The 26,841-nt window shown below is 38.0% G+C and overlaps 1 protein-coding gene across 1 annotated transcript in view; it reads left to right on the top strand.

Annotated features, from left to right (window-relative positions):
- SLC22A2 (solute carrier family 22 member 2) overlaps nucleotides 1–26,841 on the top strand; it is a 106,122-nt gene that overhangs the window by 13,500 nt on the left and 65,781 nt on the right. Inside the window, exon 2 of the mRNA XM_053709276.1 lies at nucleotides 26,655–26,758. Coding sequence (XP_053565251.1) covers nucleotides 26,655–26,758 — 104 coding nt within the window. The remainder of the gene's footprint in view (nucleotides 1–26,654; nucleotides 26,759–26,841) is intronic.

Raw genomic sequence — 26,841 nt, forward strand, 5'->3', positions numbered from 1 at the left:
AGACTGCCCCTTGAAAGGTATGTTAAGTAATTTGGACTTAGAAGTAACATCAGCTGACCAGGATTTTAGCCACAGCGCCCTACGTGCCTGTATGGCGAATCCTGAGTTCTTAGCCGTAAGTTTGGTTAAATGTACTACGGCCTCCGAAATGAAGGAATTAGCTAGTTTGAGGACTCTAAGCCTGTCCGTAATGTCGTCTAGCGTAGATGAACTAAGGTTCTCTTCAAGCGACTCAATCCAAAATGCTGCCGCAGCCGTAATCGGCGCGATACATGCAAGGGGTTGTAATATAAAACCTTGTTGAACAAACATTTTCTTAAGGTAACCCTCTAATTTTTTATCCATTGGATCTGAGAAAGCACAGCTATCCTCCACCGGGATAGTGGTACGCTTAGCTAAAGTAGAAACTGCTCCCTCCACCTTGGGGACCGTTTGCCATAAGTCCCGAGTGGTGGCGTCTATTGGAAACATCTTTCTAAATATTGGAGGGGGTGAGAACGGCACACCGGGTCTATCCCACTCCTTAGTAACAATTTCAGTTAGTCTCTTAGGTATAGGAAAAACGTCAGTACTCGCCGGTACCGCAAAATATTTATCCAACCTACACAGTTTCTCTGGTATTGCAACGGTGTTACAATCGTTGAGAGCTGCTAAGACCTCCCCTAGTAACACACGGAGGTTCTCCAATTTAAATTTAAAATTTGAAATATCTGAGTCCAATCTGTTTGGATCAGAACCGTCACCCACAGAATGAAGCTCTCCGTCCTCATGCTCTGCGAGCTGTGACGCAGTATCAGACATGGCCCTAGCATTGTCAGCGCACTCTGTTCTCACCCCAGAGTGATCACGCTTGCCTCTTAGTTCTGGTAATTTAGACAAAACTTCAGTCATAACAGTAGCCATATCTTGTAATGTTATCTGTAATGGCCGCCCAGATGTACTAGGCGCCAAAATATCACGCACCTCCCGGGCGGGAGATGCAGGTACTGCCGCGTGAGGCGAGTTAGTCGGCATAACTCTCCCCTCGCTGTTTGGTGAAATTTGTTCACATTGTACAGATTGACTTTTATTTAAAGTAGCATCAATACAGTTAGTACATAAATTTCTATTGGGCTCCACCTTGGCATTGGAACAAATGACACAGATATCTTCCTCTGAGTCAGACATGTTTAACACACTAGCAAAAAACTTACAACTTGGTTATAATCTTTTTTAGCAAAAAACGTACTGTGCCTCAAAGAGGTACTAACGATTAAATGACAGTTGAAATAGTGAACTGAAAAACAGTTATAGCATCAAACTTTAAAACAACAAAACTTTTAGCAAAGGTTTGTTCCCATTAGTAAAATAACAATAATTAAATTTGACATAAAAAATACAAAGCAACGTTTTTATTCACAGTCACTATAAGAATTCTCACAGCTCTGCTGAGAGAATTTACCTCCCTTCAAAGAAGTTTGAAGACCCCTGAGATCTATCAGAGATGAACCGGATCATGCAGGAAAAATAAAAGTAACTGACTGGTATTTTTTGATGCGTAGCAAAGAGCGCCAAAACGGCCCCTCCCTCTCCCACACAGCAGTGAAGAGAAACGAAACTGTCCCAAATAAAGCAAAAAAACTGCCAAGTGGAAAATAATGCCCAAATATTTATTCACACAGTACCTCAGCAATGTAAACGATTCTACATTCCAGCAAAAACGTTTAACATGATAAATAGTTATTAAAAAGGATTAGTGACCTTTAACAGAGTAGTTCCGGTGAAATACCATCCCCAGAATACTGAAGTGTATACATACATGTCATTTTAACGGTATGGCAGGATTTTCTCATCAATTCCATTCAGAAAATAAAAACTGCTACATACCTCAATGCAGATTCCTCTGCCCGCTGTCCCCTGATCTGAAGCCTTTACCTCCCTCAGATGGCCGAGAACAGCAATATGATCTTAACTACTCCGGTTAAAATCATAGTAAAAAACTCTGACAGATTCTTCCTCAAACTCTGCCAGAGAAGTAATAACACGCTCCGGTGCTATTTTAAAATAACAAACTTTTGATTGAAGTCATAAAAACTAAGTATAATCACCATAGTCCTCTCACACATCCTATCTAGTCGTTGGGTGCAAGAGAATGACTGGGACTGACGTAGAGGGGAGGAGCTATATGCAGCTCTGCTGGGTGAATCCTCTTGCATTTCCTGTTGGGGAGGAGTTATATCCCAGAAGTAATGATGACCCGTGGACTGATCACACATAACAGAAGAAAACAACAACAATGCAAGCAGAGAGGTTTGAGGTCCAATATAGTAGGCTCATAACTATTAACACCATTATAGTTCACACAGTTTTGAAGAAACAGAAATTATAAGAGGCTGAGATATCTTAAAATTTAAAGGTTAATATGATATAAAGAATTGCCAGGATTAATGAACTCTGGGGGAGCCTGAGAACTCCCAAATAAATACACCAACCTTCAGGGCGAATTTTATAAGAACTATAACAGTTAATATTTGTAGACTGAGTACAGGACTATAGAGTTTAAAATGCCCAGATAAAGACCAATCAATAGAATGCTATTATGTACATCAAAAGATACACACTTATATATATATAGTTCCCATACCCCTTAAATATGTTATATGTGAGATGATTCCATAGGGGTTGGGAGTGAGACAAATGTCTCATCAAGGCACAACTATATAAGTCAGGTTTATAGCCTTAACACTGTCAAGAGGCTTTCATGTGAACCAGCAGTCATAATAAAATTAAAAGCTGAAGAGTCTGCTAGCAATATAACACAGGAGAGTGGTCATAATAATCTAACCTTATGGGTATTCGGAGAGCCAATTTTACTCTAATATAGTGGCAAACTCTAACAGAGGCTCTACGAACTGAGCAGAGACTTCAGAACTCTGCCAAAAAAAAAAATGTGGAGGATAAATTATTCATCCCTTACAACACATTAGAGGTTTTAGGGTTGGGGGGGCGGGTGAAAATCTGGATATAGGGTCCCCTTCACCAAACATAGCATTCAACCTAATCAACACCTATATTGTACATTCCCTTCTTCCTAGTTGTATATAATATCTAGAGGGGACTCTAGTAGTGTTTTAGAAATAAACATACAGCAGAATGTACAGGGCAAAAAATACCAGCTATCCACATGGTGTAAATGCTGTGGGCAGTCTTTAGTACGTAAGGACTCTGTTGAAAGCCGTAAGCATCTGTTTTCATAATATAGTTAGCTGGGGCAATTCAATAGTGGCAGCATAATGATCCCACTTAGCATTAACCATACTCATAGTTCCCAACCAACACCTGAACTGCGGAAGCTTGAACAACAAATAAATGTCAACAGTAGTAAGAAAGGTTCAAACTCAGCATAGGTGTCAGATCAATAAACATACAGGCTCGGAAACACTTGCTCTGGGGAAGCTGCTGATTATGAAATAAAAGTTTGTGCGTGGTATTTATGACATGGAGGAGATGAAATAGAAAAGACTATCCGCCTTGCTAACTAACAGCCTGGCAGCACAGATTGGGTCTCATATGATCCTTCGGGCTACAAAGCTGTCATTTAGGCCAATGAAACCAAAGTGCCCACAAACAAGCCTGGTCTATAAAGATAGGTTTACCCAATACCAGTTCTGCCCAAACAGATTCGTTGTGTGGCGTGTTGAGTGATGATTAGCTCCCCTGAACCAGGCTGCCGCAAGGGTGAGTGAGAGAGATTCCTACAGTTGCATGAGTCAGTCCAATACACAAAGGCTTCTTCGGATCGGCTCCCAGACACAGCGCTTGTCTGTCTCCTCGCCACATCTGCATAGTTCTTCCTCCAAACATGGAAGCCGTCATCAACCACCCCCAGCAAGCTGACCGCCTCTCTCTGTTCCGGGGCCAATACAGGTCTCCAAGATCTTTCAAGGGCAACTTGTTTGACATCACTCTGAGTTTCCGGCTTCGCCGCCTCTTCCACTACTGGTTCAGAAGTTTTCACTCGCATATGGGTACACTCCATTAGGTGCAGGAGGCGGTCAAATCTGCTACACATCCGTAGCTCAAAATCGGCCATAAGGTCTTGTATGGCCACATAATCTGCCTCCATTTTGAGCGGTGTATGCGATGAGACTGAGGGCCTGATTCCTCAGGCCTAATTCCCCGGATGTGGGTGCTGGAATCTCTCTATAACTGCCTACAGTATGTTTTCTCGTAGTAGAATTGTCACCAAATACTGTTCATTAGAGTCCCTTTAGATTAGCAGCTATAGTAGAATGCATACAAATTTAGTATACATAAAAAAGTTTAACTTATAAGGGTAAAATTTACGGAGCTCTGAACCCTTGCGACTGTCTAGCTCGGCGGTTAGCTCCGCTCCCCCACGAATGATTGTTTGACGAGATCGATTTGTTTATTTGTTCATGCCATTTGGCGCCAAAAAAGGTATAGGAATGAGGGGAAGGAAATGTATAGTTTGGTTAATATGCTTTTTTGTTTTTAATGATATACAGAGGGTCTAGCCATTCATTTGTCTATCGTCTCCACCCTATCCTGCTATAATATTACTAATGACTGATGTTAGGGACAGACGGTCAGGCCCTAAATGCTAATTTTAGTCATACAGGAGTTGTATGTTCTTTTAACATTGAAAACTATGTTCTTTTAATTTTTTCAAATTCTTTAATGTAAGTTTTTATTTAATATTAATTGTCTATATTAGCCGTTCCCATAGGAAATAATGGTAACAAATCTGAATCCAATATTCATCCGAACTTAATGCCTGCATGGACAAATTTTGACCAAACCAAATGTTTGAAAAATTTCAAAACAAATCTTTGGGATGAGACAAATTTTTTGCTCATGCTCATGTCTATTAATAAGTAATAAAACACTAGATTGAGGCTTTTTTTCCAGAACTATTTTTTTATTAATGTGCTGAATGATACATTATTATCCAGTGCATTAAAGTACTTTAGATTTACAGAAGGGAGATCTAGTAAATCACAGATCTCAGTGATCCGTGGAAAGGAACTTAAAAAAAAACATTCCCATTTTTCCAAAGAAGCTTCTTCCCTGTGGAGATCAGTGGCGTTATGTAAGAAAAGCTCTGGTAAATGTAGCATAACTTGGGTGTGTGTAAGTGTTTTGAGTAAACTAAGTTGCTTATAAACTGTGTATATATAGTTAGGAGTAGTGTACGCCTTTGTATGTTGCGTTAATAATTTTATTTTTTTGTAATACCTACAGGTGGTATATTTTAAGATGAACCACATTTTTGGGTATTATCTATGTTGTTTTACTTCCTAAAAATGCTTGTCTTGCTTAAGATAATTTGATAGGCATGAAAGGAACATATATATTATTTATTTAGCTTGTTTTGTGCATCATTTTACATAGGAAATCTATACGATAAAGGAAATATGCCCCCTCAACATCTAGATCTGAGATGTGCTTTGAAAATAATAGTTCCCCTGTCTTATCTGTGTCTCCAGAAATTTTGAGTAAAAAAACAGTAAAGCTATGGTGGATTTGGAATGCGCAACAAAAATAATCAACTTACATCAAGGGTCCTTGTAGGATTATTGGACACAACATCAAATCAGAAATACTATAGTAAATTGGAATATTTGAAAGTGACTGAAATAGAGAGATTGCTCAAAAACGTCTCAACCTCCTTCTTAAAGTAGCAGTAAAGAGTGTGATCTTAATAAACAAGTATTTTCATTGCATCAAACCTTAAATAAAAAAATAATAGAAAAAGAAGCAGAAGCTGTTTTCAGGAAGTTTTCTGTAATTTGTGTTTTGTATGCAAAATTATAGAAGCAAAAGTGAACCTTTACAGGATGACTGAAGTTTGGATACTGAGGACCAATATGATGTTGCCTTTCCAACTTCAAAATTTTTAAGTTTTGAAGGTTTAGTTGTTGAGGTTGTCAGGCAGTAAAATTGTGTATGCAAAAATATTTTCATGTACAATGGGAGAAGGTTAAGTCTTATAAAAGTCTGCAAAATATTGCCCCAGTGCAAACTTCAGGGCCACATGCAGCTATCTCAGCATAGAAGGTCCCATCCCATGTTCTGGGATCTGGCACAAAATGTGTTGGTAGTGGTGACAAGCAGCAGCAAATGAGAGCCCACCAAAGAGGTGTGAGGCTTGGTGAAAGAACCATCCTCTAAAAGAGGGACACATTGTGTTTCATGGTTCAACAAGTAAATACAAACGGCTAGATTTGGAGTTTTGTCGGCAACGACCCGAAAAACTAACGCCGGCTTTTTTCTGGCCGCACCATAAAAATAACTCTGGTATTGAGAGTCCACAGAATGGCTGCGTTAGGCTCCAAAAAAGGAGCGTAGAGCATTTTTAATGCAGCTTCAACTCTCGATACCAGAGTTGCTTACGCAAGTGGCCAGCCTCAAAAACGTGCTCGTGCACGATTCCCCCATAGGAAACAATGGAGCTGTTTGAGCTGAAAAAAACACCTGCAAAAAAGCCGCGTTCAGCTCCTAACGCAGCCCCATTGTTTGCTATGCGGTAACCCTTCCTACGTCTGCACTTAATACTCTAACATGTACCCGAGTCTAAACACCCCTAACCTTACACTTATTAACCCCTAATCTGCCGCCCCCGCTATCGCTGACCCCTGCATATTATTATTAACCCCTAATCTGCCGCTCCGTAAACCGCCGCTACTTACATTATCCCTATGTACCCCTAATCTGCTGCCCTAACATCGCCGACCCCTATATTATATTTATTAACCCCTAATGTGCCCCCCACAATGTCGCCTCCACTTATTAACCCCTAATCTGCCGACCGGACCTGAGCGCTACTATAATAAAGTTATTAACCCCTAATCCGCCTCACTAACCCTATAATAAATAGTATTAACCCCTAATCTGCCCTCCCTAACATCGCCGACGCCTAACTTCAATTATTAACCCCTAATCTGCCGACTGGAGCTCACTGCTATTCTAATAAATGTATTAACCCCTAAAGCTAAGTCTAACCCTAACACTAACACCCCCCTAAATTAAATATAATTTACATCTAACGAAATTAATTAACTCTTATTAAATAAATTATTCCTATTTAAAGATAAATACTTACCTGTAAAATAAATCCTAATATAGCTACAATATAAATTATAATTATATTATAGCTATTTTAGGATTTATATTTATTTTACAGGTAACTTTGTATTTATTTTAACCAGGTACAATAGCTATTAAATAGTTAAGAACTATTTAATAGCTAAAATAGTTAAAATAATTACAAAATTACCTGTAAAATAAATACTTACCTAAGTTACAATTAAACCTAACACTACACTATCAATAAATTAATTAAATAAACTACCTACAATTACCTACAATTAACCTAACACTACACTATCAATAAATTAATTAAATACAATTCCTACAAATAAATACAATTAAATAAACTAGCTAAAGTACAAAAAATAAAAAAGAACTAAGTTACAAAAATAAAAAAATATTTACAAACATAAGAAAAATATTACAACAATTTTAAACTAATTACACCTACTCTAAGCCCCCTAATAAAATAACAAAGCCCCCCAAAATAAAAAAATGCCCTACCCTATTCTAAATTACAAAAGTTCAAAGTTCTTTTACCTTACCAGCCCTGAACAGGGCCCTTTGCGGGGCATGCCCCAAAGAATTCAGCTCTTTTGCCTGTAAAAAAAAACATACAATACCCCCCCCCCAACATTACAACCCACCACCCACATACCCCTAATCTAACCCAAACCCCCCTTAAATAAACCTAACACTAAGCCCCTGAAGATCTTCCTACCTTATCTTCACCCTGCCAGGTTCACCGATCCGTCCTGAAGAGCTCCTCCGATGTCCTGATCCAAGCCCAAGCGGGGGGCTGAAGAGGTCCATGATCCGGCTGAAGTCTTCATCCAAGCGGGAGCTGAAGAGGTCCATGATCCGGATGAAGTCTTCATCCAAGCGGGAGCTGAAGAGATCCATGATCCGGATGAAGTCTTCTATCAACGGCATCTTCAATCTTCTTTCTTCCGGATCCATCTTGCAGACCTCCGACGCGGAACATCCTCTTCTCCCGACGCCTACTAGCCGAATGACGGTTCCTTTAAGGGACGTCATCCAAGATGGCGTCCCTCGAATTCCGATTGGCTGATAGGATTCTATAAGCCAATCGGAATTAAGGTAGGAATATTCTGATTGGCTGATGGAATCAGCCAATCAGAATCAAGTTCAATCCGATTGGCTGATCCAATCAGCCAATCAGATTGAGCTCACATTCTATTGGCTGTTCCGATCAGCCAATAGAATGCAAGCTCAATCTGATTGGCTGATTGGATCAGCCAATCGGATTGAACTTGATTCTGATTGGCTGATTCCATCAGCCAATCAGAATATTCCTACCTTAATTCCGATTGGCTGATAGAATCCTATCAGCCAATCGGAATTTGAGGGACGCCATCTTGGATGACGTCCCTTAAAGGAACCGCCATTCGGCTAGTAGGCGTTGGGAGAAGAGAATGTTCCGCGTCGGAGGTCTGCAAGATGGATCCGGAAGAAAGAAGATTGAAGATGCCGTTGATAGAAGACTTCATCCGGATCATGGACCTCTTCAGCTCCCTCTTGGATGAAGACTTCATCCGGATCATGGACCTCTTCAGCTCCCGCTTGGATGAAGACTTCAGCCGGATCATGGACCTCTTCAGCCCCCCGCTTGGGCTTGGATCAGGACATCGGAGGAGCTCTTCAGGATGGATCGGTGAACCTGGCAGGGTGAAGATAAGGTAGGAAGATCTTCAGGGGCTTAGTGTTAGGTTTATTTAAGGGGGGTTTGGGTTAGATTAGGGGTATGTGGGTGGTGGGTTGTAATGTTGGGGGGGTATTGTATGTTTTTTTTTACAGGCAAAAGAGCTGAATTCTTTGGGGCATGCCCCGCAAAGGGCCCTGTTCAGGGCTGGTAAGGTAAAAGAGCTTTGAACTTTTGTAATTTAGAATAGGGTAGGGCATTTTTTTATTTTGGGGGGCTTTGTTATTTTATTAGGGGGCTTAGAGTAGGTGTAATTAGTTTAAAATTGTTGTAATATTTTTCTTATGTTTGTAAATATTTTTTTATTTTTTGTAACTTAGTTCTTTTTTATTTTTTGTACTTTAGCTAGTTTATTTAATTGTATTTATTTATAGGAATTGTATTTAATTAATTTATTGATAGTGTAGTGTTAGGTTAATTGTAGGAAATTGTAGGTAGTTTATTTAATTAATTTATTGATAGTGTAGTGTTAGGTTTAATTGTAACTTAGGTTAGTATTTATTTTACAGGTAATTTTGTAATTATTTTAACTATTTTAGCTATTAAATAGTTCTTAACTATTTAATAGCTATTGTACCTGGTTAAAATAAATACAAAGTTACCTGTAAAATAAATATAAATCCTAAAATAGCTATAATATAATTATAATTTATATTGTAGCTATATTAGGATTTATTTTACAGGTAAGTATTTATCTTTAAATAGGAATAATTTATTTAATAAGAGTTAATTAATTTCGTTAGATGTAAATTATATTTAATTTAGGGGGGTGTTAGTGTTAGGGTTAGACTTAGCTTTAGGGGTTAATACATTTATTAGAATAGCGGTGAGCTCCAGTCGGCAGATTAGGGGTTAATAATTGAAGTTAGGTGTCGGCGATGTTAGGGAGGGCAGATTAGGGGTTAATACTATTTATTATAGGGTTAGTGAGGCGGATTAGGGGTTAATAACTTTATTATAGTAGCGCTCAGGTCCGGTCGGCAGATTAGGGGTTAATAAGTGTAGGCAGGTGGAGGCGACGTTGTGGGGGGCAGATTAGGGGTTAATAAATATAATACAGGGGTCGGCGGTGTTAGGGGCAGCAGATTAGGGGTACATAAGGATAACGTAGGTGGCGGCGCTTTGCGGTCGGCAGATTAGGGGTTAATTATTGTAGGTAGCTGGCTGCGACGTTGTGGGGCGCAGATTAGGGGTTAATAAATATAATATAGGGGTCGGCGGTGTTAGGGGCAGCAGATTAGGGGTACATAAGGATAACGTAGGTGGCGGCGCTTTGCGGTCGGCAGATTAGGGGTTAATTATTGTAGGTAGCTGGCTGCGACATTGTGGGGGGCAGATTAGGGGTTAATAAATATAATACAGGGGTCGCTGGTGTTAGGGGCAGCAGATTAGGGGTACATAAGGATAACGTAGGTGGCGGTCGGCAGATTAGGGGTTAAAAAATTTATTCGAGTGTCGGCAATGTGGGGGGACCTCGGTTTAGGGGTACATAGGTAGTTTATGGGTGCTAGTGTACTTTAGAGTACAGTAGTTAAGAGCTTTATAAACCGGCGTTAGCCCAGAAAGCTCTTAACTACTGACTTTTTTCCTGCGGCTGGAGTTTTGTCGTTAGATGTCTAACGCTCACTTCAGAAACGACTCTAAATACCGGAGTTAGAAAGATCCCATGAAAAGATAGGATACGCAATTTACGTAAGGGGATCTGCGGTATGGAAAAGTCGCGGATGAAAAGTGAGCGTTAGACCCTATTTTGAGTGACTCCAAATACCGGCGGTAGCCTAAAACCAGCGTTAGGAGCCTCTAACGCTGGTTTTCACGGCTAACGCCAAACTCCAAATCTAGGTCAAATTTTGCTGAGGAAAATTACCCAAGAGGTGCCCAATAGGGTCTTGTCATTGTTTGAAGAAGTTGATGTTAAGAAATGTAGCATTCCCCCTCAAAGTCATTGGAATTTGCATTGTAGCAGTATAATATTCAGCCATTCCCCTATATTCTATTAGCCAAAGGGAGCCCCCATGAGGAAATCCACAACCTCTACCACTTCTATCTTGATTTAAGCCAAATATAGTTGTGGTATCTCCCAGTATCCCTTCTTAAATATTTGGCTGTGTGAGAAGCACTGGGTATTTAACACTTTGATATATTGGACTGGAACAACTTGAACTCTGCTTATAGAGATGAAAAACATTGGGAAAATAAAAAACACCTCCATATTTGAATGCTTAATGATGTGACAGATATCTACATCTCAAACTTATTTGTCCAGTGTAATTTTGTTTAGCTAAAACAAGCTAATAACTTGGGGGAAAAGCTGCATTCTCCTAAAACTGGACATGTGAGGGGATACTGTTGTACTTTATGATCCTCAAGGAGCCCTAATATGGGCTTTATAATGAATGGAGTTTGTAATTACCACTCTAGCTCACTCGCTAAGTCCGCTCAACTTCTGCTCTTGTGCACGCTGGGTAGCGCGCGTATTACAAGTTGAAAGTAAATGTTTATTTTCTTGCACGCTTTCCCGACATGCGTAAAGAGAAGAATATTGCGACCCCGTTAACAAACTCCCCCATAGACTTCAATGTAGAAAGAGAAAAGTGGAAAAAACACTCATACTCGTGCACTAACCCTATTCATCATAAGCCCCTACTCTTATAACCCCTAACCTGCACATAGCCCGCCGAAAAGTCCCCACTACACTATAAACCCCTAAACCGGCACATAGCCAACCAAAAAGTCCCCATTGCACTTTTAACTCCTAACTGCCACAACCCCATTGCAAAATACCCCTCTACACTATTAACCCCTAAACCGCCACATTTTCACATCGCAAACTCCCGCTCTACACTATTAACCCATAGCCCACCAAAACATCCCCACTACACTATAAACCTCTAAACCGCCACATAGCCCACCAAAAAGTCCCTATTGCACTATTAACTCCTAACTGCTACAACCCTCATCGCAAAATACCGCTCTACACTATTAACCCCTAAGCTGCCACAACCCCATCACAAAATACCCACTGAAATCTAAACCCCCTAACCAGCTAACCCCACCAACCTAAAACCCCCTAAGTTACCCCCCAAAAAACCTAACCTTACCTGAAAAAAAAATCTAATGTTACATAAAAAAAAACTACCATTACAGAAAAAACTAATTACCAAAAATACCCCAAAAAACAGTTATGCATATTTTAAAACTAAAGCCCCACTAAAAAAACCACCTTAAAATAAAAAACCTATACTAACACTAAACTATAGCAATAGTCATTAAAAGGGCTTTGTATATGGCATAGGCCTAAAGTGATTTAGCTCTTTAAAAAAACAACAACAACACTACACATGTAACCTCCATACTCCCCCCAAAAAAGGCTATCTAAAAAAAAGCTTCTCTAAAAATTGCCCTGAAAAGACATTGCCCATTTAGCTCTTTTGCTGCTCTTCCCAAAACACAACAACCCAATCCTAAAAAAAAAACACACATCCAAAAAAATCCTATCACTAAACCCCAAAGATTGTACCAAAGTGAATCTGGCTCATATGTGGTGGCGACGCTCCATATTCAAATCATCCAATAGAAAAAGCTTTCATTTCTCCCGGTGGGCAGCGCTTCAAGATGGCTGCAGGACTCTTCTGCTCTGAAGAAACCCTCTTCTAAAAGTTATTTTGCAGACTCTAACTATTGCTATCTACCTGTCCCTTGGCAAATAAGTGTCCGGGAACTTTCAGTAGATAGAAGGAATTAGATCACTTCTACCCCAGAAGGTATTTTGATTATTGTAATAACATAAAATACTTGGGGGCCTATTTATTATTGTGCAAGACGCTCCCTGCAGATTCCCGGCCAATCAGCCACTAGTAGGGGGTGTCAATCAACCCGATCCGGTGGACAGGTTATGAAGCAGCGGTCTTTAGAAGGAAGGCTCGCCGGAAACAAGGGGCATCAAGCTCTATACAGAGCTTGATAAATATACCCCTATGTCTGCCTCTGCCGCCCACGTGGCAGTGGATACAGAAAAGGACAGAAAAGCAGTTGGCATCTTTCAGAATGAAGGAGCTACGTATATTGGACCATATTTTATTGCAGGTGCCCTTATAAATAGAAGCTCTGCTTCGCATAGCTGACTAATGTTGCTCTCATAGTTTTGAAAATTCTGTTCTGTTGATAAGTTTGACCACATTTGTTGTCCATGCACCATAATATTTTAATATTGTTTATTAAGGTTCTGTGTGTATTTTACTACCTCTCTTCATTTCCATATGTATATTTTAATCTGGGCTAATGCTTCACACTTTAATTGAATTATGCGCACAACCATAAGACTCGGCCCATAAATGATTTTTAATACATATCGAAAATATAGGAGACTATTTTTTGTAACTCTGTATATATAATTTATCTTGTGCACATAGACCTGAGGCGTAGTAATTGTACAGAATTAATGTCAAATGGCCAAATGTCCCCTTCAGGCTCACCGGAAATAGCAGTTAAGAAGCAGTGGTCTTAAGACCGCTGCTCCTTAACTAGTCTGCCGCCTCTGAGCAACGGACAGCAATCAGCCTGATCGCATATGATCCCTGCTAGTGGCCGATTCATCAGAAATGTTTGTGCAATGTTAAATGCCGACAGCGTTTGCTGTCGGCATTTAACGATGTCAGCTAGACATTGATAAATCGGCCCCTTAGCATTATCTTGTTAACTCTTATTGGGCTCTATGAAGCAAACCTCAAAGGGACAGTCAAGTCCAAATAAACTTTCATGATTCAGATAGGGCATGTCATTTTAAACAACTTTTCAATTTACTTTGATCACAAATTTAGCTTTGTTCTCTTGGCATTCTTCATTGAAAGCTAAACCTAGGAGTCTCATATGCTAATTTCTCAGACCTTGAAGGCCGCTTCTAATCTGAATGCATTTTGAAAGTTTTTTACAACTAGAGGGCGTTAGTTCATGTGTTTCATATAGATAACATTGAGCTCATGCACGTAAATTTACCGAGGAGTGAGCACTGATTCGCTAAAATGCAAGTCTGTCAAAAGAACTGAAATAAGGGGGCAGTTTGCAGAAGCTTAGATACAAGATAATGGTGGTATTCTGGTGGCATTATATTCTATAGATAAGCTGTTTAAGAAAAAAATGCTCATCACCTCCTTTCTCTATCACATATATTGCTAATAGGCTGTTGTAATACCAATATAGACATAGATTTCAATAATTTGCATGGGCTATTGAAGAATGCTATTTAAACTAATCTTAATCTCGGTACAATTTTGACTTACTCATAAGCAGGATAGAATCTTACATTTCTGACGAGCTGTGTTCCTTTATCACAACTTTTTGTTTTATACACAAAAGGGCTAGTTAGAAGCACATGAAACCCACAATTTTTCTTTCATGATTCAGATAGAGAATTCAATTTTAAACAACATTCCAATTTATTTCTATCATTTAATTTGCTTCCTTCTCTTGTTATCCTTTGCTGAAAAGTGTATCTAGGTAAGCTCAGGAGCAGCAGAGAACCTAGGTTCTAGCTGCTGATTGGTGGCTCCATATATATATCGATTGTGATTGACTCACCTATGTGTTCATTTAGAAACCATTAGCGCATTGCTGCTCCTTCAACAAATGATACCAAGAGATTGAAACAAATTAGATAATAGAAGTAAATTAGAAGGTTGTTTAAAATTGTATTCTCTATCTTAATCATGAAAGAAAAAATGTTGGTTTCATGTCCCTTTAACCTAGCTCAAGTTTGATTCTTTTACATCTCCCTTTTTTTGTCTGTTTTGTTTTCTTTTTTGTTTTCTTTTTAGTGCCTTACGGCGAGATTACGAGTTTTGTCGGTAATGGTGTGCGGTGCTAACGAGCCTTTTTTTCTCACCACTCACTTAAGACAACGCTGGTATTACAGGTTTTTTTAAACCCAGCGTTAGCCACAAAAAAATGAGCATAGAGCAAAATTTAGCTCCACATCTCACCTCAATACCAGCGCTGCTTACAGTAGCGGTGAGCTGGCTAAACGTACTCGTGCACGATTTCCCCATAGGAAACAATGGGGCTGAGCCGGCTGAAAAAAACCTAACACTTGCAAAAAAGCAGCGTTCAGCTCCTAACGCAGCCCTATTGTTTCCTATGGGGAAATATATTTTATGTCTGCACCTAACACCCTAACATGAACCCCGAGTCTAAACACCCCTAATCTTACACTTAACCCCTAATCTGCTGCCCCCGACATCGCAGACACCTGCATTATATTATTAACCCCTAATCTGCACTCCGTACACTGCTGCCACCTACATTATACTTATGAACCCCTAATCTACTGCCCCCAACATCGCCGAACCCTACATTATATTTATTAACCCCTACTCTGCCCCCCCCCAACATCGCCGCAACTATATTAAATGTATTAACCCCTAATCTGACGCCGCCAACGTCACTGCCACTATAATAAAGTTATTAACCCCCAAACCTAAGTCTAACCATAACCCTAACACCCCCCTAATTTAAATATAATTTTTCCTACCTTAATTCCGATTGGCTGATAGAATCCTATAAACCAATCGGAATTGAAGGGATGCCATCTTGGATGACGTCACTTAACGGTACCGTCATTGTTGAAGAAGACTCTGGATGAAGAGGATGCTCTGTGTCGGCTGGATTGAAGATGGACCCGCTCTGTTCCGGATGGATGAAGATAGAAGATGCCGCCTGGATGAAGACTTCTGCCCCTCTGGAGGACCTCTTCTGGCTGGATTGGATTAAGGCTTCTGCCCCTCTGGAGGTCCACTTGTGCCCGGCTGGGTGAAGACGTCTCAAGGTAGGGAGATCTTCAAGGGGTTAGTGTTAGGTTTTATTAAGGGGGGATTGGGTGGGTTTTAGAGTAGGGTTGGGTGTGTGGGTGGTGGGTTTTAATGTTGGGGGGGGTCTTTTTATTTTATTAGGGGGATTAGATTAGGTCTAATTAGTTTAAAAAAATTGTAATTATTTTTTTATGTTCTGTAATTTAGTGTTTGTTGTTTTTTGTACTTTAGTTTATTTCATTTAATTGTATTTAATTGTAGGTAGTTTAGTTAATTAATTTAATGATAGTGTAGTGTTCGGTGTAATTGTAATTTAGGTTAGGATTTATTTTACAGGTATATTTGTATTTATTTTAACTAGGAAGTTATTAAATAGTTAATAACTATTTACTAACTATTCTACCTAGTTAAAATAAATACAAACTTGCCTGTAAAATAAAAATAAACTCTAATCTAGGTACAATTTAACTATTAGTTATATTGTAGCTAGCTTAGGGTTTATTTTACAGGTAAGTATTTAGTTTTAAATAGGAATAATTTGTTTAATTGTAGTAATTTAATTTAGTTTTATTTAAATTATATTTCAGTTAGGGGGTTAGACTTAGGGTTAGACTTAGGTTTAGGGGTTAATAAATTTAATATAGTAGCAGTGACGTTGGAGGCGGCAGATTAAGGGTTAATAAATGTAGGTAGGTGTCGGCGATGTTAGGGATGGCAGATTAGGGGTTAATAAAATGTAACTAGTGTTTGCGAGGCGGGAGTGTGGCGGGTTAGGGGTTAATATATTTATTACAGTGGTGGCGATGTCCGGTCGGCAGATTAGGGGTTAAAAGCTTTATTTAAGTGTTTGTGATGTGGGGTGGGGGGCTCGGTTTAGGGGTTAATAGGTAGTTTATGGGTGTTAGTGTACTTTTTAGCACTTTAGTTAAGAGTTTTATGTTACGGCGTTAGTACATAAAACTCTTAACTACTGACTTTTAAATGCGGTATCAGTCTTGACAGGAGAGGGTGTACCGCTCACTTCTTCAAATCGCAATACCGGCGTTAGGCAAATCCCATTAAAAATATAGGATATGCAATTGACATAAGGGGATTTGCGGTAAGCTCGAGTCGCGGAAGAAAAATGAGCGGTACACCTGTACCTGGTACAGACTCGTATTACCAGCGGGCGTTAAAAAGCAGCGTTGGGACCTCTCAACACTGCTTTTTAAGGCTAATGCAAGACTCGTAATCTAGGCGTTAGTGTTTAAATGGAAAAATAAGGATTTCAGGTGATTTTCAATATGGGACTTACTGTACATGCAACTTTACTTGCTTTCCAGACTAAACATGCATCCCTAATTTCTATTGACATTGTTCCCACACAATGATATGAACATACCTCATACTTATGCTCCCTTTTTTCTTTATCTTAAGAAAAACTGTATAAGCATACATACGTATTTTCTCATACTGTATATTTTGTCAGTTTGACTGTATTGGGAATTGCAATAATTTCCTATGTTGTATCTACATTTGTTCATGTCATATACCTGAGATTCTTGCATAAAAATAATAATAAAAAAAAAAGAAAAAGCTTTCATTCTATTGGCTTATTTGAATTTAAAAGTCAGCCAATAAGAATGCAAGGTCTCCCCTATATAAAGGGAGTACCTTACATTCAAAATTCAGTGTGCAGTGGATGACCACATAATGAGTATGTCGGCGATAGAGGATCTGAAGATAACAAAATGGATGAAGATAGAAGACCTCTCCGAGATGATAATAGAAGACTGCCGCCGGGATGAAGACGGACCACTGCTGGGATGAAGATGGACCACCGCTGGGATGAAGACGGACCACTGCTGGGATGAAGACGGACCACCGCTGGCATGAAGATGGACCACCGCTGGGATGAAGACGGACCACTGCTGGGATGAAGATGGACCACCGCTGGGATGAAGATGGACCACCACCGGGATGGAGCTGGACCACCGCCGGGATGGAGTGCCATATAGGAGTCGGATTCAACTTTGGTGAGTACAATCTTCGGGGTTTAGTGATAGCATGTATTTGGGCGTTTTTTTTTTTAATAGGGTTGTTTTTCTTTTTTTTTGGGCAGCAAAAGAGCTAAATGCTCTTCTAATTGCAATGCCCAGCCAAATACCCTTTTCAGGGCAATTTTTAGATTATGCTTTTTTTAGATAGCCTTTTTTGGGGGGGGGGGGGGGCTACTTGTAGAATGATGTAGTGTTTTTTTTTTTGTTGTTTTTAAATAGCTAAATCACTTTCGGGACAAAAAAAGTTATATTAAAAGCCCTTTGAAGGGCTATTGCTATAGTTGTGTTAGTATATATATTTTTTTTATTTTGGTGTGGCTTTAGTTTTAGAATAGGCATAACTGGGTTTTTTTTTGTAATTTGTTTTTTCTGTAATGGTAGATTTTTTTTATTTTCTGTAATAGTAGATTTTTTTTTCACGTAAGATTTTTTTTTAGGGTAATTTAGAGGGTGTTAGGTTAGGGGAGTTAACTAGGTATGGGGTTTAGATGGTAGTGGGTATTTTGCATTGGGGGTTGTGGTGGTTTAGGGGTTAATAGTGTAGAGGGGTAGTGTACATTGTGGAGGGGTGGAGGTTTAGGGGTTAATAGAGCAGTTTAGGGCAATTGTTTTTGCCAGCCAAACTTTTTACTCTACCTTTCAAGTTGCGTCAAAAGTTTGAACATTAAATGTGATTGCGTTTGAGCGATCACATTTTCTTTTAATTTGTAATACAAATGGACATTGCTGCCTAACGCTGCCTATAGAAAATATGGGGAACGTAAATTACTGCGAGTTTGTGCAAACTAATTTGCGTTTATTTAAACAGCACACCACTTGTAATATGGAATCGAGCATAAAGAACATCGCAATCTCACGATTATGTTTACGCTTCTCACACTAGCAATAGCGCTCCACTTTTAATCTGGCCCTATGTCTTTTAAATGGGGCAATTCTGTGTGCAATTTCGTATGCGAGGATAGACTATAGTGGACAGGAGCAAGCTGGCTAAGACTAAATGCTTTGCAAATTTAAGTCAAAACACAAGAGGGATTTGGACTTGAAAGAATGCACTTATGTTGAACTTCTAATACCCCTCAAATGCAAGACATCATACTAAATGAAAAAACAAAAAATTGGGTTCATGCATTAAAACATAACTTATTGTCTTTAGAATTTCAATACTGCATCAGATTGCAATACAGGGGCTTTATTTTGAATTTAATCTAATATATTTGAGAAGATCACCACAAACTCTTGAAAGAATATTAACCTACGCAATATTAGCGCCATTATTCTACTGCAGTATCCAAATGTACATGCTGAATTTACAACATTAGCCCAAGAATATAATGACTGAGATTCCGGTAAAGATTATCTATAGAGAGTAACCTAATGAGCACACTAGCAAATCAGTGTGAAAACTCTATAATCCATCCAATTTATACTTTGTCCCAAGTTTCCAATAATGTCAGCAGATATTATATTAATAAGTTACTGTAGATACTGAGGCCCCTATTTATCAAAGGTCTTGAGGACCTGATCCGCCGCCCTGGAGGTGGCGGATCCCATAGGAATCAATGGGAGTCTGACCATAGTGAAAATTCATGTTCGCTGCTGCCCGACATCCCATTGATTCCTATGGGAAGTGTGTACACCTAACACCCTAACATGTACCCCGAGTCTAAACACCCCTAATCTGCCCCCCTACACCACCGCCACCTACATTAAACATGCTAACCCCTAAACCGCCGCTCCCGGAGCCCACTGCCACTATAATAAATGTATTAACCCCTAAACCGCCGCTCCCGGACCCCGCCGCCACCTACATAATACCTATTAACCCCTATCCTGCCCCCCCTATACCGCCGCCACCTATAATAAATTTATTAACCCCTATCCTGCGGATCCCGGACCCTGCCGCAACTAAATAAATTGTTTAACCCCTAAACCGCCGCTCCCGGACCCCGCCGCCACCTATAATAAACTTCTTAACCCCTAATCTGCCCCCCCTACATCGTCGCCACCTATAATAAATTTATTAACCCCTATCCTGCCCCCCTATACCACCGCAACCTATAATAAAATTATTAACCCCTAAACCTAAGTCTAACCCTAACCCTAACACCCCCTATCTTAAATATTAATTAAATACATTTAAATAAATATAACTCTTATTAAATTAATTATTCCTATTTAAAACTAAATACTTACCTATAAACTAAACCCTAATATAACTACAATATTACTAATAATTATATTGTAGCTATTTAAGGATTTATTTTTATTTTACGGGCAAATTTAAATTTATTTTAACTAGGTACAATAGCTATTAAATAGTTATTAACTATTTAATAGCTACCTAGATAAAATAAAGACAAATTTACCTGTAAAATAAAAACTAACCTAAGTTTCAATTACACCTAACACTACACTATCATTAAATAAATTATTCCTATTTAAAACTAAATACTTACCTGTAAAAAAAAACCCCTAAGATAGCTACAATGTATTTAGGTACAATAGTTATTAATAGTTATTTCTTTTATCTAGGTAGTTATTAAATAGTTATTAACTATTTAATAACTATTGTACCTAGTTAAAATAAATACAAAGTTACCTGTAAAATAAATATAAATCCTAAGATAGCTACAATGTAATTATTAATTACATTGTAGCTATCTTAGGGTTTATTTTACAGGTAAGTATTTAGTTTTAAATAGGAATAATTCATTCAATAAGAGTTATATTTATTTAGATGTATTTAATTAATATTTAAGATAGGGGGGTGTTAGGGTTAGGGTTAGACTTAGGTTTAGGGGTTAATAATTTTATTATAGGTTGTGGCGGTATAGGGGGGCAGGATAGGGGTTAATAAATTTATTATAGGTGGCGACGGTGTAGGGGGGGGAGATTAGGGGTTAATAAGTTTAATATAGGTTGCGGCGGGGTCCGGGAGTGGCGGTTTAGGGGTTAAACAATTTATTTAGTTGTGGCGGGGTACAGGATCGGCAGGATAGGGGTTAATAAATTTATTATAGGTGGCGGCGATATGGGGGGGCAGGATAGGGGTTAATAGGTATTATGTAGGTGGTGGTGGGGTCCTGGGCGGCGGTTTAGGGGTTAATCAGTTTATTAGAGTGGCGGTGGGCTCAGGGAGTGGCGGTTTAGGGGTTAATACATTTATTATAGTTGCGGCGGGGTCTAGGAGTGGCGGTTTAGGGGTTAATAACTTTATTTAGTTGCGGGGGGCTCCGGGGGCGCCGGTATAGGGGGTAGAACAGTGTAGTTTAGTGTGGGTGCTTAGTGAAAGCTTATCAATAAAGCTGTAGAAAAGCCGAAGAGCAGCGAGATCGGATGAGTGATAACTATCACAGTCCGCTGCTCATCGCCCCGTACTTGGTGCATGGCTTTTTGACAGCTTTATTGATAACTTTGGCGAGCGTATTCAGGTCCACGGCGACGATGGTAGGCGAGCTTAGGCGGGCGTATTGGGGCCGGCGAAGGCAGGTAAGTAGACACGTTGATAACTAGAGGCCTCTGTGTCAATTTTACCTTAAACTCACTCACACAATGGTTTTATGAAATTCTAAAGACAATAAAACTTATGTTTTAATGCATGAACCCAATTTTTAGTTTTTTTATTTAGTATGATGTCTTGCATTTGAGGGGTATTAGAAGTGCTATATAAGTTTCGATTTCGAGTCCAAATCCCTCTGGTGTTTTGACTTACATTTGCAATTTGCCCCTTTGCACAAGCACTCTAACTCACAAGGTATACTTACATTAAAACCAGATTAAACAACCCCACTTTATTTGAGTAGTGTTATTGCTATTCTTTTTCTTGTATATTATTGTCCATAAGACTAGGTGCTTGTTAGCAGTTATGGTCTGAGTTATAATCTATAATCTATTGAACTTTTAAATTTGGATTTTTGAAATTGGCATGTGGGTCACTATATTAGAAGTTTTAGTCCAAAGAATAAAAGGGTAAAATAAAACTGAAATTATTCAATACACCACCTCTGCTTTAGGATAGTATTTTTTATAGCAGACAGATTTTTTTAATCAATTTCTTTCCATTTAGTAACAAATGTTCTGTCTTTTCTGTATATGTTGTAAAAGTCGTCTCTAATTTAAATGCAACTGTATTATGTTAAAATATTAGTTACTGTTGTTATAGAATAGGACAGAATATGACAACAATTCAGAACATAAAAATGGCGCATTTACCAGTTCCAGCTCATTTTCTTCTTATGGGTCATCAGGCAAATCCATTAAGATTTATGGTTTTTGATAAAACCTGTAGGAAGCCTAAAGGAAGGGATAGACATAATGATCTCCTATATAAGGAGGCCAAATGGATTTGGGCATTGGACACCATAGTTCCTAAGGGCCTTAATCGGAAGTGTGACCTAAACACTTTTTTGGAATTATGGTTTTACTTTAATATAATTTTATTTTATTTTCTGTACAAGTGTGGCCTTATATTACCCTCATGTGAATCCTTAAAGGGACATTAAACACTTGCTAGATGCTAGATAAAATAATGTGTTCAAAGAAAAGATTAGTCTGAGAATAACATGTAGATATATTTTTAAAAGTTTTATTAGCTGTTTAAATATTGACAAAATAAGTATAAAATTTTAGTGTCTATAAAACAATGGGAGCTGCCATGTTGTAACTTAGGTTACCTTCTCTGCTGTGGCCAATTAGAGACAGTTATAAATAGGTTACTAGAGTGTGCAGACAATGGCTATGTGGAATATAACAGTGTTCTGCCAAACTAAATAAAGCTGCTGGCCCGGACGGGATCCCGATAGAACTATATAAGATTCTTTCAGATGAAATTAGTAATATATTAATGTTCCTCTTTAATACATATTTTACAACTCCTTCCCCGATATCGAATCTTTTCGCGGCAGCAAATGTAACTTTAATTCCTAAGAAGGGTAAAGATGTTGAACAGATATCCTCGTATAGACCCATATCCGTCTTAAACTCAGATTATAAAATTCTTCTTTCTATTATTTCTAATAGAATGAAAGTAGTTATGCCTAATATAATTCATGCTGACCAAACTGGTTTTATGAATGGACGTTCTGTAACCTCTAATTTACGGAAAGTCGAAACATTGCTTGATTTCTGCTGGAATCAAAACCTGCCCCAAAAAAAGATGAAGTTAGAACAGGATCGGGCGATATTATCCATAGATGCCGAGAAGGCGTTTGATTCTATAGCATGGGATCATTTACTACATTCATTAGAACGCTTTGGGATCACAGGTCATTGTTTAGATTTTATTGCCAAGTTGTATAAGAACCCATACTCTGCACTTTTGATAAATGGCGATCTTTCTGAAAAAAATTTCTTAGGGAGTGGTACACGTCAAGGGTGCCCTTTATCGCCCCTATTGTTTAATATCGCCATTGAATCACTAGCAATCAGACTTCGCACAGAATCATATGGGATCAGAATAGGTACGCAGGCAGTTAAAATTTCACTTTATGCTGATGACTTGTTAATTTTCGTAGAGAATTCTAGAGAGTCCATTCCAAAAATTATTTCAATATTATCTAATTTTAGTTCCTTTTCAGGATATAGGATTAATGCCCAAAAAAGTGAATTGTTATGGCTACAAAAACATAAGGGAAGCTATAATGATCATCCATTTAAAGAAGCTGATCATATTGAGTATTTAGGTATTATTCTACACAAAAATCCAAAGCAGTGGTTTAACCTAAATTTTACACCGGTATTTGAAAAGTAATTTTAGATCTGAGGAACTGGGCCTCATTTCCTCTGTCATTATTGGCCCGAGTTAACTTAGTCAAGACAATTATTTTTCCTCGAATCCTTTATTTATTGCAGAATCTTCCATTATTCATACCTATACAGAAAACCCGTAAGCTTTATGCAGCATGCTCTCAATTTTTATGGAAAGGTCGTAAGGCACGTATATCAATAGCAAAATTATGTCAAAGTAGGAGGAATGGCGGACTGGCCTTACCTGATATTAGGCTGTATAACCTATCCGCTTTAGCTAAGATAGCTATGGGTTGGTTGAGTGGTTCAAATAAGCTCTCTTCTATTGAGTTAGAAAGTATATTTATTTCTCCTTTCTCGTTAAAAGCTGCTTTGCATTGCCCAGTTAAAAAACTTCCGTCAAACATCTCTAATCTTTTATCATTTAAGAATATTATTATTGCATGGCAAAAAATCTGTGGTATATTAGAAATAGACCACAGAGTCTCCGCTTTCTTGCCAATTCAAGGTAACCCTGAGTTATTCCAGGAATCCAAGACCCATTATATTCGGATTGGGCTAAAAAAGGCCTTAAATATATCTATCAATTTATGTCTACTTCGGGACATATTCTTTCCTTTACTGACATATTGAACACATTTGAAATCCCCAGACATAGTCTATTTGCCTATTTACAAACACGACATTATATTAACTCACAAGACTGGTCTGGTCATATTGATTTTCGATGGTCTGAGATATATGATTGTATCAGGAAAGCGACTTTGGGCAAATTTACAATTTCTCTTTTATATAATGTTATGCTAGCTAAACAGGGACAAACTTTTTCTCAAAATTTAGTTTCCTTCTGGTCTCTGTATTTTTCTGGGTTCCAACTAACTAATACTTTACAGACTTTCTCTGCATTAGGGAAATTAAATATCTCAATTATTTGGGAAGAATCGCATACGAAATTACTACATAATACATACTTAACCCCACTTAAATTGTCAAAATTTTCCCCTTTAATACAACAATGCTGCCCAAAATGCAACTTATTGAATGCAGATATTCTACATATGTTTTTTTTCTGCCCAAAAATTAACCAACTTTGGAGCAAAGTTAGTCATTGGTGTAATAGACTGTTTCATGATAGTTTCAAAATCCAACCTTATTCTGTAGTTTTTTTGATACACTCGAACTTAGTTGAGGTAGAACCTAAAAATATCAAGATATTAAATACACTAATTATGACAGTTAGGATCTTGATATTTAAAAAATGGAAAGATAAATCTGCACCTAGATTTTCTCATTTTCGTAATATGTTTCTTCAACAACTAGTGTTTGAGTCACATAATACAATATTTCAATTCCAAGATAGAGCCGAGGAATTTATTTCAAATTGGAAACCTATAATCAATTTATACTCACTTACTATACAGAAGCAAATACTGGCTCCCCTAGGGTTGACAGCAGCTTATAGGAACTTTTTTGGATTTTAATACAAAGCCATCTACCTCAGAGTTTAACTATGGCCATTTTGAAATGGAGGGGAGGGAGGAAGGGAGGGGGATGGAGATGGAGAGGTTTCCCCCTTTTTTTTTTTCTCTTTCTTTTTTCGTTCTGTTTTGTTGTTGTTGTCTTTGTTCTTTTTATTGTTAAGTGTTTGTTATCTTTAAAAACTATTCAAAAATGTGCATCAGGCGGTAGGCCTAATTGTTAAGTTAATTACATATACAGATGAAGTATGTGATATGGTTTATTTGGCATTTGAACTATGTTTGGTATATTATATTCTATTAACAATAAGGAAATGGTTAGCTCAACGGTAAAATGGTCCTTATGACATTGATTTATGTTATTTATGATGATAACTATAAACGATGATCTGTATCCTGTTGAATTGCAAAGGCCCTTCTGTAGGTAGTATTTGGGCAAAAAAAGCAGGAGAAGAAATATTATATTATGTTGTATTGTATTGTTTTTCCACCCTGCGAGGTGGTTATGCTGTAATAATGCCCAAATTATATATATTGCACATTATTGGTTAATAAATAAAAGATTTAAAAACAAAAAACAAAAAAAAAACAGTGTTCTGCTCTTCCATTTCTAACAGGAACTGAAAAGCTTACAATTTCAGAATGGAATTACAAGAAAAGGGGACAAAATAAATTATGAAAGCATGCAAATGCATTATCATTTTATATTACCATCTCAAAGTGTTTAATGTCCCTTTAAACCTAACATTTTATCCCAATGGTTAAAAATAATTTGATCTGCCATCTCATCAGGTTGTTTTTCATTTTGGGCTCTCTACCTCAGTATTGTAAGATAAAGAGTTAATGTTTTACAAGTTGAAAGTAAATTGTTTGTGTGTAAGTGAATTCCAATGCGTGCTAACTTCAGTACTTTAGATATGTTGCTGGTCGTTAATGGTTTTCTTGTTTATAATAGCCAGGTCCTGCTGAAAGTGGCTGGACCTCGCTATTATACCCTCCCTTCTGGTCACCGTAATAAGAGTGTGGTCTCCCCACTGGCAGCGAGACAGCGATGTTAATAACTCAATCCCCATAGAAAGACCACCGACGTACAGAGTACGTCACTGGTCTTTAAGGGGTTAAAAACACAAAGAACCTTTTCTTATAAGTGAATACATACACACACATTATAGCCCTTTGCAGTCAAACACCTTGTCATATACCATATCCCTTTTGATGGTTATACAAATATTATATTAATATTTATATGATTATTTTTGTTTTGCAGAAACTGTATATATGAGTGTAACACTTTATTTTAATGTACTTATGCTGTGTTTGATGCATATTTTTTTACCCCTTACACTTTATTCTAGGTCTTCAGTCGTGCTAACAGGAACATAATTTGCTCTCGAGCGCACCCTTTTTTCTTTCAACTTGTACTACATGCGCAAGTTAGTGCGGTCGCATTATTGCTTATCGTGATCCGCGCTAACTTTAATGTGCCACTTGTAATCTAGCTCTTTGTGTGATTCATTTTTTGAAAAAGGGACAGATGCCCCTGAAATGTTGCTCAGATGAGCTAATAAAGCTTCACATTCTGGTGCATTGGAATGATGTTTTCCCTTTTCTTGTTGTTTACTGTTGTTTTAGTCCTCTCTAGATTCTTGTTTTAATTTAATTAAATTGAATTTCATTTTTATATTTAGAAACTTTTTACACAATTTTTTTTTCTTTTGTATGTAAATGATATATTAGTGATTTTAAACTTAGTTTGTCACTTTTTTCTCTTTAGTTTAATCTTGTATGTGCCGACTCATGGAAGCTGGATTTGTTCCAGTCATGTGTGAACCTTGGATTCTTTCTTGGCTCCTTATTCATTGGATATATTGCAGACAGGTAAGCACAAGAAAAGTTCAAGGGGCAATTGGAAAATGGTTTGTTTCAAATGACACAAATGAAAAAAAAAGCCATTTATAATG

The sequence above is a fragment of the Bombina bombina genome, chromosome 4 (assembly GCF_027579735.1).
Source record: "Bombina bombina isolate aBomBom1 chromosome 4, aBomBom1.pri, whole genome shotgun sequence".
NCBI lineage: Eukaryota > Metazoa > Chordata > Amphibia > Anura > Bombinatoridae > Bombina > Bombina bombina.